We start from the raw sequence: 19,073 nt of genomic DNA, 5'->3' as shown, positions 1-19,073 counted from the left end.
TTGGCATTCAGTTGAGAAACGGTAGATGTTAATGGACAGAAAAAACTTCATACTTCAGTTGGAATAGGGCTAGAGGCAGGTCTGAAACCTCCCTTAGACTATCCTAAGTGCACCTAAGTCCTTTCCATAGACTTGCTTTAGTGAACGTGTGTGTCAGGAAGGCAGAGGGCAGGGGGTGGTGCAGAACAAACGTTTTCTCTTCACAAGTCTGCTCTCCGGCTCTTGGCATTGTTTTCCCAGGGGTGAAATCTCAGGTCAGGCAGTTTTTCTGGTCACTTTCGGACAGTAAACAAAGCATCTATTTTTCTGGGTATTAAGTCCATACATAGTGAAACATCAAAATGCCACTCTCTCTCCTGATTGAAAACATGACACCTGCTCAGGCCTTCTCCTTCAGATAGAAGCCTGAAGACAGAGGTGGGGCACCCAGTTTTTTTTTTTTTTTTCCTCTTCCTCCCTTTCCCTTCTTTCTCACTCAAAAGCTGCTTCTGTCCTTTCTGGAGGGGAGGAAATTAGAGAAGAGGATCCTGTCTTATTTAGTCAGTGAGGTTGTGTATATAATGGGATACTTAGCCTTCAGGGAGAGATGGAGGTTAATGGCTTTCTTTCATGAAGTAGACTCTACTGGGAACTCCAACTGAGAATCTCTGGCTTGGCTGGTAGCTTCCAATTTCTCCTCCCTCACAGCTTCGACATTCGGTGGTACTCAGCTGTTGGGTGACTGGCTCCAGTGTAGGAAGCCCACTTGTACAGAGCCATTTTCAAGATGGCTTATGACCTGTCTCTTCTGATGACCACAGGTGGCCTGTGGGAAACATGCACCTCAGCCTTATGTTTGCTAGATGTGCCCTTCACGCAGTTGTCACAGGCCCCTTCAGCCATATCTTACCCAAGGACACTTTCTAGAAGAGTCCCCGAGATCTAAGATCATGGGGTCAAAGTGTCTTAAGAAGATCACAGGATCAAGGTCACAGGTTCATTTGAAACTTGCCACATTAGGAAGAAGGGAAGCCTCCCCCACCCCAGACTCATTCTATGAGGCCATACTTATCCTGCGTCAAAAACAAAGATATAACAAGACGACTGCAGACTACTGTTTCTTATGGACACAGATACAATATTCTAAACAAAATACTAGCAAACCAAACACGACAGCATATAAAAAGGCTTGTGTACCATGGGCATGCAGGGTTATCCCAGGAATGCAAGGCTGATACAATACAATACAACCAAAATCCCTCAATGTGTACACCTTGTTAAGAGGATAAAGGACAAAAGCCACATGACTATCTTAATAGACGTAGAAGCAGCACGTGAAAAATCCAATATCCTTTCTTGATAAAAACACTCAACAAATTAGGAATAGAAGGAAATTTCCTCAACCTGAAGCATCTATGAAAAACCCACTGCTAGTATCACACTTAGTGGTGAAAGACTGAATACTTTCCTCCAAAAATCAGGACTAAGGCAGAGACACCTTTTCTTGCCACTTCTGTTCAATACTGTACTAGAAGTACTGGCCAGAGTACTTAGAAAAGAAAAAGAATCCAGAGTGAAAAGAAAGAAGTAAAACTATTTCTATCTGTAGATGCATAATCTTGTATACAGATAATCTGAAGGAGTAAAAAAAATTTTTTAAACTAATAAATTAATTCAGAAAACCTGCAAGGTAAAAGATCAATACATAAAAATTGATTGTATTTTATATACACCAGCAGTGAACAATCCAGAAATGAAATTGAGAAAACAATTGTTTATAATAGCATCAAAAAGAATAAAACACTTAAGAAAATATTTAACCAAAGAAATCAAGGCTTGTACACTGAAATCTATAAAACATCAATAAAAAAAATTAAATGCAAAGACAGCATGTTGATTAATTGGAAACTTATATATAATCAAACTAGCAATATTCTCCAAATTGGTCTATAGATTCAACACAATCCCTATCAAAATCCTGAGCTGTCCGTTTTGTAGAAACTGATAAGCTGATCCTAAAATTCAAATGGAACTGTAAGGGACCCAGAATAGCCAAAATGACCTTGAAAAAGAACAGTTGGAAGACTCACACATCCCAAATTCAAAACTTACTACGAAGCTATAGTAATCAAGACAATGCACTATTGGCATAAAGACTGACATATAGATCAGTGGAATGAAACTGAGAGTCCAGAAAAAAAGTCTTGTATTTATGGTCAATTATTTCTGCCAACACCATTCATGGGGAAATAAGAGTCTTTGAACAACTGATGCTTGGACAACTGAACACCCACATGTCAAAGAATGAAGTTGGACTCCTACAATGCACTATATGCAAAAATGATTAAAGACCTAAACATAAGAGCCAAAATTATAAGACACTTAAAAAAAAGATATAAATCTTTGTGACTTGAATTAGGCAATGATTTTTTTTTTAAGATATGACACCAAAAGCAAAAATAACCAAAAAAAAAAAAAGAAAGGTATTTTGGACATCACCAAAATTAAAATCTTTTGTACTTCAAAAAAGACCATCAATAAAATGAAAATACTATTCAAAGAATGGGAGAGAAGATTTGCAAATAACTTATCTGGCAAGAGACTTACATCTAGAATAAAGAACTCAATAATAAAAAGACAGTCCAATCCAAAAAATGGGGTAAAGTTCTGAATAGACATTTCTCTAAAGATGACCCAATGGGCAAAAGCACATGAAAAGATGCTCAACACCATTAGTTATTAGGAAAATGCAAATCAAAACCGTGGGATACTACTTCACTCCTTCTAGGATGGCCAGAATCAAAGTCAGATAATAATGTGGGCCGGGATGTAGAGAAATTAGAACTCATCCACACTGCTGGCGGGGATATGAAATAGTGCATCCCCTTTGGAAAACAGTTTGCCAGTTTCTCAGAAGAAGTAGGCATATGACCCAGCACAACTCCACCCCTATATATACAAGCAAGAGAAGTAAAAACTCATGTCCACATACAAACTTGTACACAGCATCCATCGCAGTAGTATGCACAGTAGCCGGAAGTGAAAACCACAAGTCACTGACAAATGAATTAACAAAACTATGGTACAACAATGCAATGAAATATTACTCAGCCATAAAAGCAGCACTGACACAATGTAAATGCACCTTGAAAACAGTGCTCTAAGTGAAAAAAGCCAGACACAAAAGGCCACATATTGTAGGATTCTACTGATATGAAATGTCCCAATGTGCAAATCTATAGACAGAAAGCACCTAAGTAGATTAGTGGTGAGGGCTTGGAGGGTGGGGAGAGAGAGTCACTTCCAATGGGTACAAGATTTTTTTTGTTTTGTTTCTTGGCAGTGATTTAAAAGCCTTGGAATTATATAATGGTGATGGCTGCACAATTTTGTGAATACTCCTAAAAGCCATTAACTATATACTTTAAAAGGGTGAATTTTGTTATGATTATGCTAATTTAAAAAACAAAGATGAGAAAGCACCCCTCCCCCATTTTAAGGTGGACAAGGGTCAACTCCTGTAAAAGAAATCACTACAAACATCTCAAACCTCCCTATGGATTCCCTCTTCTGTCTTGCAATAGGCTGTTTAGCGTCTGTATCTCAACTTGACGGAGTCCTAGTGACTAGCAGTGAGGTAGGCCTGGATATGATAATGCAAGCTGGGGAAGGGCAGGCCCAGGACGGAGACCCAGTCATCAGGGCACTGCTGACCAGACACATGCCCATCCCATTTTCTGTGGTTTCCTGGAGACTGGAAGATAGCTAGGATAATTATTCCAGGTCCTGTTCAGCTGAACCTGAGAATCCTGATTGAAGGGTCAATTTGTAGCAATGGTTATAAGGTTCTGGCAAAACAGACATTCCTCATGGCGAGTACTTCATTTAATATGAAAAGCACAGTATTTGGCAGAGCATTGCTTCTTGACACAAGGGGTTGGCAACAGCAGGATAGTGTGGGACACCTGCTTCCATCTCCACTGGGAGAGGAGTGTAGCCACAGAGAGGCTAGCTGCAGACCCCTGGTTGCCAGAGCACATCCAAACAGCAGGACTGGGGAAGCCAAAAATCCTGCTTTCAAGGACTTTGTCCTTTCCATTCTTCCCTGGGAGTAATCTATCTTTTCACGGGCTGAAATGTCAGAGCCAGTTATCCTGGGGAGCCACCTCCTCCAAAAGCCGAGTCCTTTAGCCATGGAATATTCAAATATTTAAAAATAAAAATCTTTTAGGGGGAGGAGAGAGGAGAGAGAAGAGACAGAAGACAGGGGCCATCTAGTGAAAAAAAGAAAAGCTTCATTTTACATTCTACTGCACGCTGAGTCATTTTCAATCATTCATCAGGTGGTGACTGACAAACTAGTGGAAAAAGAATCCTTTAACAAAGTCATCATGCAACTATTCTATGGGAGAGGCACAAAGATAAACAATCTTCACCACGAATCTTCTCACGTGCCAGGCAGTGGTTATGGGGGGAAAAAACCCTAGTGCCTCCTCACTGTTCGAACGTGCCCCACCATGCTGTACCACCACAGAAGTGCAGGTTGTCATTTGGTTAGAGAGACTGTGAGGGTCGATGAAGTCTTTATGGGTGAGGGGCATGGGGTCAGGGCCTGAAAGGAAGTATGATGAAGGGGGAATGACTGGTGAGATCTGAAGGGGAAATAATTGATACAAGCTGTTGACAACTGAGGGATGGAGGATTCCCATGACAGTTGAAAGTGATGCCTTTAAGGAAGAAACGATAAACAGTAGGAAGAGATACAAGAGTTTCTTTTTAAGTGTACTGACTTGGAGGGGTCAGAAAGACATCCTAGGGGCAGAGACTGAGCAGAAGCATGGATTTGGTGAATAAGCTTTAGGAGTGATTAAGGCTGACCTGACAGAATTGAGCAAGTTCAGACCACGACTTTTAAGCAGAATTATAGCAGTATCCATCCAGCTGAGAAAAAGGGCAGTCAGGGTGCAGCTGAACCAGGTTCACGGCACTGCCGAGGTTAGAGCTCTTGCCGGCTGCGTCTTTGAGGAGAGCGTTTTCAGCGGTGCAGCAGCGGGTTAGCAGCATGTCACGGAGAGGCACCTGCACCAGTCTTCCTGCAGTGGTTTAACAAGTGCCAGCCTACTGGACTTAAATAGGGAAGGAGGAAGTCTCGGAGCTCCACTTGTAACACTCTTCAGCCGCCCCAGGAAATTCTTCATAGACTAACCCCGCAGGTAAAAGACGACAAGAGAGGTAGACGTTATGGTTTTGAGTTCTCAGGTGGCTCAGGGAAGGTAGAGATGGTCCTCAGAGGCTGGTAACAGGTCAAAGGATGTATTTACGATAAACAGGTAAGGGAGGCATCACTACAGATAGAGGAGCCTTGGGAAGAGACATTCCTTCCCCTGACAGTTTGCATGAAATTCTAGAGGAAACCCTCTGAAGGGGTCTGAAATCCCAGTGGTCGTTTTCTTGATGGGAACAGAGGGTGATGCTGCCAGTTGCAACCATCTGCCATTGCTAATAAGGTATCTGTGCCAATGGGGGAATGAACACCACCAGCAAGCTGTTTGAAGCCTGATTCCATTTATCTCCCTACACAGGTATGTATCGCAAAATAAAGCTAGGGAAGCTAGTTGGACTTGTCACATAATTAAGCACAGCGCAGGCAAGTATGTAGGGCAGAAACTCCAACTCACTTGCTGAAGCTGCCAGGCCCAGAAAAGCTTGGCTCCGGGCCGTTTTTACATTGTTCAAGTTTGGAATTTGCTATAATAATGCTATGTAAGAGAAAGTTTGTATTTTATTTGGGAAACCAATTATTTTAGTTTATGGTCATTTTTCTTCCCCCAGGGCTTCCTGGAGATTGTGGGCTGAGTCACAGAACACCAAAATATGTAAGAGAGTATCCAGGCAAAAAAATATTTTATCCCGTGACGTTTGGGGTGGAGGGGAGTACTATACCCAAAATTCCTAGCCTTTCCCTCCTCCTGAAGACACTGTTCAGTGACAGTCTAGTAAGCAGCAGTGAAAAAGAGGCAATGAGAAGTGGTAACATACGCAGGATGATGGTTACTGAGCAAGTGAGGACAGTTAGTCTAGACAACCAATGAATTTTCGTCTTAAAATATTTTGAAGGGTAGGTTTATTTTCAACTGTTTATTTGATATGAATTCTATTATGTGATAACCTATACTCAATTCATTCAAAAACTTCACAGATGTTATTACAATTGCAGGACTTCAATACTGTAGTGATAATAAAACTTGAGAACCAAAGGACACAAATTTCTTCACGAATTTATTATATAAAACGCCCCCAGAGCATCCGATTTCTCTTCTTCTCATTTTCATTACACACAAGCAGCACAGGGATGAGAGGCCCTTTAAGATGACGCAGTAGCATGAGGGTCCCTTGCATCAAGGTAGTGTACGTATCTCAACAGTGTCCTAAAGGCTGGCCCAGAAAAACCCCATGTTACCTCACCACAATATGGAAAGCATTGTCATCTTTTTCTACTAATTACGGTGAAAAATGTCACTGTTTTATTTAGCATTATGGTACATAACAGTTCTGTCTCAATTACTAAAAGAATTAAAATAATTGTGAAAGACATCCTCTTTCCTCCTCCAGTGATTTGAAAGCTGTATTTTGCCTGCCAATTTCAAACAAATCCGATTGATCTGTTGCAGTCAGTTAAAACAATCATCGAGGCACAAGCTCAGCACACTGGCTGCAGCTTGTAGTAAAAGGATATAGCAATATGTCTCTCCTTAGTTAAAAATACATAATCCTTTTATTTTATATTGCAATAAAAGAAATTAACATCACAGACACAGAAGACTAGAAAGGGGAAACTACTTTCTTCTGAATGTCCACTAATTTATACCTACTCGTACTTTTTCCACAGTACATGAAAGTAATATTTAACACGTACTTTTTGAAATAAAATTTAATCTTTGGGGATAGACAATGTAATAGGACTTAAAAGTAATAGTTCCGTTCGTTTCCAGGTCTGCTTACTGTCTGATTAGGTAAAACAAGGCACAGAAGCCACCCTTTCCTTTATGTTCCAACACTGATCGAGTGCCTTGATAAAACGGCTGATTAGACGAGCTGATGGCAACGTGAAGGGAAGACTTTGGATTGTCTATTTAAAATGAGGGTAAGAAGCAATTATAGAAAATTTATTTTAAGTGCACTTTCACATGCTTTATGTTTATAATACACAACAAACTTCCTAACTTTCCTGCAAAAGGCTTGACTATCATTTCTTTTGGCCAAATGCACTTTTCCCCAGTAAACTTAAAACAACAACAACAACAACAACAACAACAACAAATCCCTGTCCTTTCAGACACTGAGGAAGGGGATCGGCTACTCAGACAGCTCACTGCAAGACACATGAAGACGACACACTGCGGCATGAGTTGTTTCAACCTGTTGTGCTGTTACTAAAGGAAAGTTCTGAGGGCTGCACTTAAACATTCCAAGGTCTCCCTTCCGTCTTTATTGATTTTAAGATTTTTGCACAGAAAACTCTTTGGGGACTAGAACAGCAGCAATTGCATCACACTGTTTTCAAGACTTCAAGTTTCAAAAGCAAATTGTTTAAAAAAAAATACAGCTCCTGATTTGAGTTAGATACAGGGACAAAAATAGCACATACTTGAAAGTTACATGGTCTACAAATGGTGGCAATATTTTCCTTGGGAGAGTAGTTTGTTGGTATATATTTTTTAAATACGCAAAAAGGCTCAACCTCAAGCAGTAATAAACACAAGCAAAAGTGATTTAACCCTTAAAATAAATATTCAGAAAACCTCTCTGTACATACAAGTGAAAGAATAAGTAACACTTTCACGCAAAAAATAATAATAATAATAAAGGATTTGTTCATATAAGTAGCTGAAATCTGCTGTTCCAGCCCACATATCCCCAATAAAGAAGGAGGCACAGACGTGGGTGACTACTGCGGTTCACTATGTTACAGCCTTTTTGTACTGGGACAACATCACCACCAATTTTATCCCTCTTGTTACATTTACTAAAATTTTGAGTTTCTTTTTTTCCTTTTTTCTTTTTTTCCCTTTTTTTTCTTTTTCTTTTCTTTTCTTTCTTTTCTTTTTTTTACAGCATGCCAAATCCTTTGGCATAAGTGATGGCCTTCAACAATCTCTCTTTAAGTTTTTCTTTGCTTGAGTATTCCGGAAGTAAAAGGACATTAAAGCAAGTATGAGATGTAGGTAACCTATACAGAGAAAGGGAAAAAACAGGAAAATAAGTCACGGGCATTAGGCTCAGTATTAAGTGACCCTGCTTTAGACAGCGAGTGTCAAGATGGTTTGCGATGCAGACTACATTATGCAAGGCATGCGACCGCCAAACACCAGTCTGTCTTTATCTGTAAGTCACTCAGTGCTAGTGATGAGGATGGTGACTGATGATGGCAACATCCTGCCCCCACAGACTTATTACTATACCCCAGGGAATGTTTTAGGTGCTCATTTAACTAAATTTTTTCACAATAAACCTACAGAGTGAGTATCAGCTTCCCCACTACAGAGTTGAAGTTACCGAGAAGTCAAGTAACTCACTCTAAAGTGAAGATGATGTTTAAACCTTATTTTCAGAATTTCAAGGTCTGGTCCATATTTTTTTAATGTTTATTAGAAATATTCCTGTATGACTATGTAAATGATCTGACAACAATTAAATTTACATTAATACCAAGTAATATTAAATATGTGTATAGAAAACTAGCAGAAATGCTGCTATACATGCAAACCATCAGATACACTGCTGCTCACGGACGGTCCCCACGCACTCAATGTGCTAACCGTACAATGGAGAGAAAACACAGATACAAGGGTCATGAAACTGGAGATTCTAGCATAGTCTAGGGGTGAACAACCTTCTGCGCCTCAATCTGACTTTCTAAGTAGATTACATACTATGGCTTTCATATAAAAAATTCTCAACCAAAAACTGAATGAATCATACCAATTTGCAAAATTCCAAATCAAGTGAACTCCATGGTAATTTTTAACTAGGCCAGTGTTTAAAAATTTTCCTCAAACATTAGCAGCAAAATATTCTCTGAACCTAACATTTTGTGTGATTGGAGACTTCTATAAAAAACTGCAAAAGTGTTCAGAAGTTTCTGCACAGTGCACATGTGTGATATGGAATGCAGGGTTTTCAGTCACAGGTTAACAATTACCTTTCTGTGTCTGGGCCATTTTTGGCTATAATCATCTTTAATTTTCCTAGTCCACCCACAGGTGCCCTGTCCGTGCCCGTTGTAAACTGCAGGAAGAGTCTTTTCTGCTCATCTGTAAATGAATGAACAATTTCCCAGAACTCCCTAATGGGGGAAAGAAGATGCAATACTGATTTTAGTTTGGCATTCATTATACAACCAGCACTAATATAAGTTGACAATTTACATCAAAATCATAGCAGGAAAACAACCTGGAAGTTAAGACCAGGTACTCTGAAGATTCACTCCTGGTGATCTAGGACCTAGGAATTCACTAACGCAAATTTATCATAAGGAAACAGTTTTTTAAAGCATAAAGGCTTATGTTCATCATTACATTATCTACAACAGTAAAATGGGTAAATCTTAGTGTCCAACAAAAGGAAATAATTATGTAAACTATGGCATATTCACAATACATAATCATATACAAAAAACAAAATCCAAAACCAAATCCTATGAATTGAAGATGACTGAAAGGAAATATGTACTCTGAAAAATTAACTCTAGATGTCTTCAGGTATGCATATTTTATTTACCCCTCCTCTTTTATTGTCTCTGTCTATTCATACCTTACTCATCTTTGGGGGAAAAGGTGATACAGATTAAGGACAAAAGAAATGGGGGGAAAAAGAAAAAAAGCAAAGACAATCCACACACCTAGAAGTAGTAATACAGACGTATACAACTTTGGTATAAACTAGAACATTTTTATCCAGTGTGTGCTGGGGGGGAGGGGGTGCTGTTAAGGATTATTGTATTTTTGCCATATGCAGTTATTTTAAGAGAATAATTTAATCTCTAACATTCCTAAAATCTGTGTGATAAAAAGTCTTGTTATAATGACGCTGGTTACATTTACTCTAAAAACAAAATACAAACACATTAAAAGCAATCTTGGCATGCTTATTTGAATAATAAAATACCATAAATTTAATACATACACTAATTCTCACCTAAAATTTTCCAAGATTTTAGAAAACAATTAAAGACACTTCTAATTGATGAAAGAATGCATTTTAGTATTATTTGAAAAATTCTTTCCAGAACCCTGGCAGAGAATGTCACTTCCTACAGAGAATGTCCACTTCCTACATCCCTAATTACAATTCTAATTTTTGATTTTCTAGTATTCCAGTATATAATTTCTATTACCAAAGTGCTGGTATTTTTGTCAGTGCAATGCCATTATTTCTGACATAGGTTTATTAACTTTATTAGAATTCTTGGCTCTCTGCAATGTCTTGCTACTTCCCTTCCCTGACACTCTAATATCCTCCCCATCCTTCAGTTCTGCAAATCCCCCATACTCAGAGAAAATAATAAAGAAAACAAAAACAAACAAAAAAGGAAATGGGACATGGAACGTACAGGCACATCTCTCAGTAAGGAGAGAAATCGTACCACAGTTTATGTCATTGCTTTTGGGTATCTGGCAAGAAAAAGCAAGTCTGCTGTAGCCCAGAGCCCTTTGTCAGGGCAGAAAACCTCCTCACCCTGCAGGAGTGTTCTGAAGCCTAAATAAATCAGCCACACCTGAAGGGGTGGACCAGCGGGTGCCACGGCAGACAGACCCTGAAGGAAGCAGCAGACCGTCAGTGCTCACTGTGACCAGTCCAGCTGTGACCAGACCAGTACACCATGTTATTAAGGTACTGTTTTCTTGGTTCTTTCTAAAAAATTAGAACTTAAAATACTGGGATTACTATCAGTTTATACAATGAAAACACTAAGCAAAATTCTTCTCTTCCTGTAAGTGTTATGTTCTACACATTAAAATTCTGAATTAAGGATGCAACTAGAAAACTGAAAATGAAAAAAAGCAGCTTCTGCATTTTTCCACTAAAGTGATAGCTGCATAGATCACATCGCATTCACATCTCTTAAAACCTACCCAGTACAAAGAGAGAAAAATCCAGTAAATACACCCATAATCTATGCCTAAGTTAAAACCAGAAACACAAGAGCAGCAAACTCCAACTGACATGTGAAGTGGAGTTTCTATATATAGATGAGCCCACACAGGCAGAGTCCAGCAGGTGCCGTGTGGAAGAGCAGGGTGTGCAGAGTAACACGGGCCAGGGGTCACTCCAGACGGGCACAGCCCCACTCCAGGGGCAGGTAGAAAGAGCACTGGCGGCTGGAAAGTACCCTGGACCAAAACTGACAGTCTCACAAAGACACCATGCCCCGAGAGGGGACAGGGGACAGCCCGGGAAGCAGAGGTGTCCCTTGAAAGTAGCTTCTGGTTGTAAAGGGATGAAAGCAGCTGATGAAACTGGCCCTATTTAGACAGGAGGTGGTGGGCCACACAAACATACATGAGACTCAGTGAGAGATGGACAAATCTGAAATACAAATGAGAATACCCAAAATATTCAAGAAATACGCAAAATAAACTTGGAAGCAAGGCTAATTTATATGGTGACCAAAGGAGAAGCAATATGACTAAAATTTCTACTATGGAGATAGAGGTCAGAAAAAAAAAAGTATGAAAAATATTGAAGAAATACACACCAGCATAGAATAACTTCTAATTCTAGACTCTATTTAATGACTTAATATTTTCCTATTACTTGACAAAACTAAGAAGTTGAATTTTATTTTAAGATTTTTTAGAATGTCATCAACTGTGAGAGTAAGTTAGAAGCCACTATATGCCCGTCATTTCACTAGTCTGCCCTTCAAACCACACACTCACGTATGCTCTTAAGATGATTATGTGTCAAGTAGGATTACATGATTATGAAAGAAGTAAAATTAAGACCTTAATTTAAAAAATAATTTCTCCATAAAAAACAGCACAAGGTATCTTCAACTAGTCTCAGAAATATTAAGATGCAGCAAGGTCATAACTATCTGCAATCAACCGTATCACTGACAGAGACGCTGCTGTGGTAATACTGTGATTCACAAGTAAGGTCACCCTATCACATCATCTCAACGCTGTTATGGATCACCTTTGAAACTTCAAGTAAGTAGCAGAAAAGTGGTTGCTAAATATAAATAATTTCACAACTGCTACTAGAAATGACCAACGGTGTGCTAAAAGGAAGAAATACCCAGTAACCTCCTACAAACCAGAATGAAGGACAAAATAAAAGAAAACAATTTAACAAAATAAAACAACGTATTATTTATTTCTAGGTACAACTGATACTCATTCTGGTTTTCATATGCTTGAGTCTTAGAGCAACTTCAGGGACAACCTCCAGAAATGCCTTCTCACCTCACTCCACCAGTGACTGCCATAAGGGCATCTTTCTGTACCATCTTAGCAGGGGAGGAAGAAGCCTATGTCTTTCAGGACCAAACAGTGCAGTACAGACAGTACAGTAGCAAGAACATTTGCTTGGAAGCAGATAAGACTGGGAACCTCTGCTTCTTTCTGTAAGAACATTTGGGGCTGTCTCCTCAGATGTAAGATATAAATTCTAGATGTACCTTGCCATGTTATAACGATTAAGTCAAAGAACGTACCATTTCACAAAAGGTGCTTCAAACAGTGTAGGTAAGTAACATTTCAGAGAGTTCCAAAGAAAGGAGAAACATTCAGAAGTGGTAGTTCTATTTTCATCATCTTCTAGCCAGCAGTACGCACATTCTAATCAGAATCACTAGAAATACTAGATAATTTATACTTCCAATGCATAAGAAAACATGCAACTTAGATAAAACACATCATTCAGGAAATAAATCACAAAATTAATACAAAACAGGTGATTATATTACAAATACTCTTCTAGTTTTACAGACTGAGAATTTGTGAGTTTACTTATTTGAGAATTAAAACCTAGAGACAAAGGTCTAAAACATACAGCACACAACTCTTTAGTGAATTAAATCTTCCTTTCAGGAATTAAGCACCTCACCTAATCAGAACAGAGTCCCTGGTATAGCCACCGTCATATTCTGTAGTTTCTTCTAGTGCTTGAAAATCTAGATTCTGCAAATTCAAGAAAATATGTCTTAACATCTTCTACACCACGCCATTACAAACAGTAAATCAGCACATGACATTTTTGCAGACTCATGCTTTCTTACCCGGCTTCCACATATAAGCAATTCAATTTCCTCTGGTCTGAATAAGTACTTTAAGGGAGATTCATTGGTCACCATGTGAAAACCTCTCCGAAAAGCCTTGAATTGTTTTTCTACTGATTTGTTGAGAATGTAGTCAGAATAAAGATTGACAAATTCCTGCAGAAAACAGTAACCAGAAGAACATCTTACAGTACTCCGCTCAAACAAAACACCACGAGTCCCGGGCTTGCGCTGCCCCGCCTTCTATTTCCCGAAGAGAAAACATTCAAGAATATGTTTAAAAATTCAAACTTTACACACACAAAGGAAAACACCTATTACAATTTCACAGCTCTCAATGAAAGACAGCACTAAACTGTAAAAAGGCCATGTACGTAACTAATAATATACCCTAAGTTTCCATTTTGATACTGTATTAATGAACGAGACTGAATATAGAAGCTGGACCTTGATAAAATCTTGAAGTTCCCTCAATTAGGTACGCAGAGACACTTACACCATCACTTTATAAAAGCTAACATTTTTAATAGAGTGCAATATACTGGACTTGAGCAAACCAGGAAGCCTCCTGTCTTCTAGAGTATCTGGGAAGCTGCCTACTGCAACCGGCTCAGCAGAAATGTTGGTGTTTCACTTGACGCATAGCTGCTACGCCAAACTGTAAATGGAAAATACCCCTGTATCCTAACTTAGTGAATACAATATTTTATCAACAATCATATTAATATAAACACACACTTCCAAAAAGTTTACTATAGATATTTATCCTAGTTTTCCTTATGTTCTGTGTTAGTCCGGTTTCCGAATGCATACTTCTCCAGTCAATAGAAAACACAAAACTGATTTAAAGCGTACTTCTCACAAGGGTATTTAAGGCACACATATTAGTGTGTACATTAAATGCAATTAACATTTGGTGATAAGAACCTTAGTTATGAGGTCCCTGTTCCCTTCCCCTCCACAGCCTAATATGAGAAACTCACTGCTTCTTGCTTTACGTACACCACCCTAGGCCGTGCACTATGGCCTCTTTCTCTAGAAGATGTTTAGTGCCCAACCACATGTTCTCATACCAGCTAATATCCAGGATTTTGAAAACTGTGGCTATTTCATTTATAAGAACTTGGTTACTTGATTTCTTGGGGTCTTTGTATGGATTATATTAGATACTTCTTTAAAAATTAATTAATAAAGAGACAGAGACAAGGATGACATGAAAACATTTATTACCTTCCTGTTTTCATTTGTAATTGGAATTTTATCACCATTTTCCTTTAGATCATACATCATTGGATTACCAAAAAGATCTGTCTGAGATATCTGGAAAGTGATCATCATATCGTCTTCCACATTCCCTTCATACTCCAATAAATCCTTTAAACTCTGATATAGAACCTAACAACCAGAAAAGAAAAAATTAAAGCTACCACAGAACCACAAAATATGTTTGTATCACTCTTCTTGGGAAAAGATTAAAAAACAAACAAACCAACCTCTTGACAAAAAGAATTAAAGCACAGACAGTATCCCTCCTGTCCCCCAATAGTTCACAACACAGAAACTAAAGACAGACTGTCCATCAGCGGCGATGCCCTATTCTCTGCTGAGAAGCCCCACACCACCTGCTCAGCAGCGCATTTCACACTGTGCTCTGTGAGAACCTCAGAGGTGTCTCAAGGTTAGCGGGGACTGAGTAGAGACACACACACAGTACCTGTAGCCACCAAACCCTTTACTCAGTGCAGCTCTGATTTAACCTGGCAATCTCATGTGGTTTCATTAAAAAGCAAACAAAACATATTTTTAAGTATTCTTTCCAGTACAATCTTTCAAAACCAGCTTGCTGACAGTAATATAAAGAATTTTGAGTTTTGAAGTGTTCATGGTATTTCAGACAGATTAAACAACTTTATCTTACCAGGTAAATATTAACAAAGGTTCCAAATAAAAGCTTTAAATTTTTTATACAAATTAAACTCTGTCATTTGCTTTTAAATAAAATCTAAAAGAAAGAATAAAAAAATGACAAAAGACTTACAGGGTGAGAGTCTCCCAAGTCACGGAAAGTTCCTTTTTTCCCCATTAGCTTCCTGTAGACAACCATGGGAAAATGTACATCCAGTATACAGTTATTGTAAATAGCCAGGCCCAGCACTATGCCAATCAGAGTGAACTGACCCTCAGTTTCAAAAGAGGATGGATTAAACCAAAACAATTTTGTAGATTCATCATATGTGAACATACCTACAAGAAATGATTTTTTACAATACATTAATTTTATATTTTATTAGGCCGATGAACAATAAAATATACACATAAAATATAAAAATAAATATAAAGTAATTACACACGTAAACCTACATGGACTAGATATACAAACTTTTTTTCTCTATTACATTAGCACTTGAATATACATGACTGTTACAAATTGTGGCAAATGTTAGCATATATTTTTAAGAAGCCAAAGAAATAAAGTAATGAGCCATTTTGGTGGCATTTCCCAAGAAGTTAGGGAAAATATTCATTAAATTCAAGTTCTCTAATCTTCTACTAACACAAATGAAAAGTTAATTTGGATTCATATTTTATTCACTGAATGGTTGAAAACTAAATGCAAAACAAAAAGAAAAAAGCTATCATACTATCATACTATGTTTCACTTATAAAAACATATTTAATCCACATGGATTGTTTTTAAAAAACAATTTCATTAAGAAAAAGTTTGTGTTTTTCCAAAAGTGCACAATGGTGCATGAAGTTTTTCTAGCACCTTCCTAACAAAATAAGATGACACCAAGTACTTAAACTCAGATAAACTTGATAAACTTAGATTAGCTATTTAATACACACATTAACTGTGAGCCAGTAAGTAAAACAAGTAGCTTTGTATTGTAGTTTCTTTGAGTTTCACATGGACTTCACTATGTAAAACCCAAGCTTGGAAACCTTTTTTATATCACAAATATGAATCTGAATAACCGTTACTAAGGCAGATTTATCTTCTTCCCTTTAAGGGAGTATCCAAGATAAAGGTTAAATGATATTTTAATTGAATTTACAACTTTTTAATTTTTTTACTAAAATGTTTTCCAGTTGCTACTGTGAAACTGAATAGAAATATTTTAAGAGTTAGGTCTGGAAAAGAGGGGGGATTACCAATAGAACAAACTTTAGGAATCAATACAGCACATAAATCAACTTACAAGATTTTTAAAAGCTTTAAAAATGTTTCTTCATTTTCACATTTAGTTTAAGTTTAAGGAACTTTAAAATGTCCCTTTGAGCATAAGAACATGAATCAAGCTAGGAATTTTTCCTACTCAATTTAATGCTGATGAAATAACATTTTATAGATTATCCAACATATACTTCAATTTCTGTTTATATCCAACTGTTTTTACAGACCTAAGTTACAACATCCACTGAAGTGCTAAAAACTTCATTTAATTATAAGTATGGTATTAACAGCATCAAGAACAATTAAAAATAATTAATACATTTGAAGAAATATAATAAATGTATGTCCTTGGTCTCAAGAGCAATAAACTACAAATTAATCAGAATGTAAATTAAACAGGTCACTGCTTTCATCTGTGTATGAAAATGATAATAATCTTCAAGTTCAAGGAGATTCCATTTTGAGCATTTTTTTTTTTAGGTCCCTGGAAGAAAATCACCACAAAAGATGGTTCTTCTAATGTATTTCTTTTTGATATTTCTACTGCCATCATTTCAACTGCCTTACTATCAAGTGAACTGTTTAATGTATATTTTTTCTTAAAACTATTTCTGCATATAATATGATTATAATTTATATCTAATGTTTTGCATTTTTAGATACATCAGAATCTAGAGCTAAAGTTTAGCAAACTTACAAAGCTTCTAAATTAGTTTTCTTTTCTATCTCAAAAAGGACTTTTATGTATCTAGGTTTACTTTGAACAAACTACATACAAATTACATAGCCTTCTGATTATTAATACACATTAGCTAGAATATATAGTCTTAACTATATGTCATGAACTCAAAATTTCTACTTTCATTTACATACGTGTGTGTGTATATACATACACACACGTATTTTATATATATATATGTGTGTGTGTGTGTGTGTGTATATATATATATATATCTATCTCCCAACTAAGAACAATTACAGAAGTCAATTCAATGTACATACTGAGAATCAACAAGCTTTTAAACAGTTTAATTCTTAAAGCTTAGAGGAAATGATTGGCAGTTTTCTATGCCACATTCTCCACAATTCTGACGGTGTACCTTCAGAGGAATTATCTTCCTATAATTATTATGCATTCAATTTTAAAAGCAAGCAAACCCAGTAACCAAATGGTTATACTGCAGAAATTGACTCAGTTCAGAATTACTCAGTCAAGCACACCGTCCAAGAAGCTGTCGTCTTTTTCCTTTTTTCTACTTTACTGATGTTGTCTATCAGTGAAATGCAAATTCTCCACTTTAGACAGACATTGTAGAATCAGTTTTTCCCAAACTGTGTTCAATGAAAACTCTTCTGGGAAGCAAATACGGTTAGATGTGGGATAGAAAAGGGGTTCTGGAGTTCAAAAAGCTTGGGAAAACATTAACAATATTCAGCCCAAGGAATCCTGCAGCAAATAAACCAAATTAACTTATTAACAGCCAAACCTTGAGCATAATACAATTGCAAGACATTCTCAACATTCTTCAGATCATTATTCTATGAAACTCTTATTTCAGAAATGCTATGAGTTTGGTGAATATTTTAGACAAAAAGAGCAAAAAAAATCTTCAATTGTTCTAATGTACTGTTCTAAAGTGATTTCAAGTTCATTCACCTGAGATAATTTCCTATATAAAAATATTTGGCTAAGTAATCTAAATAAGAACTTGAATAAATGAGTGAAGATCCCAAAAAGCCCACAAATTTAGTCATTATCTCTGGTTCTAGGTAATCCTTACCATAACCTCCTTGTGTTGCTCTTTATAACTGAAAATATTTATGAACCTAGGTAAACAAATTCTTAATTCAAAAACATAATGACACCATGACCACATCACTAAAATATTTACCAATATCTGGATTGAAGATTTCCTCCACAACCAGCTGAAAAAATTCTTTGGAAACACCTCCCTCATCAACTCCTTGTTCTCCTTCAAATTCCACATACAATTGTTTCTTCAAGTCTGCAGGATTTTCCATAGCGATCATCTCTAGCTAGTGAGCGAAAAGATAAAGTGAAAAAATGAATGCCAGTATTAGGATGAAAGCAAAATAAAAACAAGGAGAAGCAAAACAAAAACGAGAAGGACGGGTAGGGAGCAAGTAAGAGATTTTGCTTTTGATTTGTTTTAAATGGAAACAGGAAGCAAACTGCTAAAAAGTCAGTGAGGGCAAAGGTTCAGCCTCACAGATAATGGAAAAACAGGACAGAAAAGAAAGTGACATAGAATTCTAAAAGGGTTACTTTCTAACTACTGATTTGTTGTGAAATTAACATATAGCAGAAAATGAGACTTAGATTTTCTGTTACTTACGTATATAACGAACCTGAGCGATAAGATGAGGACATGCAGAGAAGTCAAGAGGGCAAAAGTGCCTAAGTGACTACTCAAATTATTTCAGGAAAAACAATGGCATGTAGTAGTAAAGTCTGACTTCAAAACGGTTCACTAGTTCTTTATGTTTATTAGATTAGAAACTCAAGAATACATTCCTAAATCTATTAAACAATCAATAAAATAATCTCAACTAAGAAAAATATACTGGATAAACAGGGAAACAGTTTATGGTCTTGTAACAGTGCTTAGT

General features: G+C 37.1%; 1 protein-coding gene across 6 annotated transcripts in view; it reads right to left on the bottom strand.

Annotated features, from left to right (window-relative positions):
• Positions 1-6,241: 6,241 nt before the first annotated feature.
• Positions 6,242-19,073, bottom strand: part of UBE3A (ubiquitin protein ligase E3A) — a 78,934-nt gene continuing 66,102 nt past the window's right edge. For 5 of the 6 annotated variants that reach the window (XM_072950645.1, XM_072950647.1, XM_072950648.1 and 2 more), the window contains 7 exons: positions 18,335-18,479; positions 15,303-15,508; positions 14,495-14,659; positions 13,265-13,420; positions 13,093-13,166; positions 9,182-9,325; positions 6,242-8,209 (listed from right to left, as the gene is read on the bottom strand). In XM_072950645.1, the coding sequence (XP_072806746.1) occupies positions 8,089-8,209; positions 9,182-9,325; positions 13,093-13,166; positions 13,265-13,420; positions 14,495-14,659; positions 15,303-15,508; positions 18,335-18,479 (1,011 nt within the window). In that variant the 3' untranslated portion in view covers positions 6,242-8,088. The remainder of the gene's footprint in view (positions 8,210-9,181; positions 9,326-13,092; positions 13,167-13,264; positions 13,421-14,494; positions 14,660-15,302; positions 15,509-18,334; positions 18,480-19,073) is intronic. The other variant, XR_012064699.1, reaches the window with a different exon arrangement.

Source organism: Vicugna pacos, chromosome 27 (genome assembly GCF_048564905.1).
Source record: "Vicugna pacos chromosome 27, VicPac4, whole genome shotgun sequence".
Taxonomy (NCBI): domain Eukaryota; kingdom Metazoa; phylum Chordata; class Mammalia; order Artiodactyla; family Camelidae; genus Vicugna; species Vicugna pacos.
Note: the sequence above shows the minus strand (reverse complement) of the source record. Positions and strands in the feature narration are given on the sequence as shown.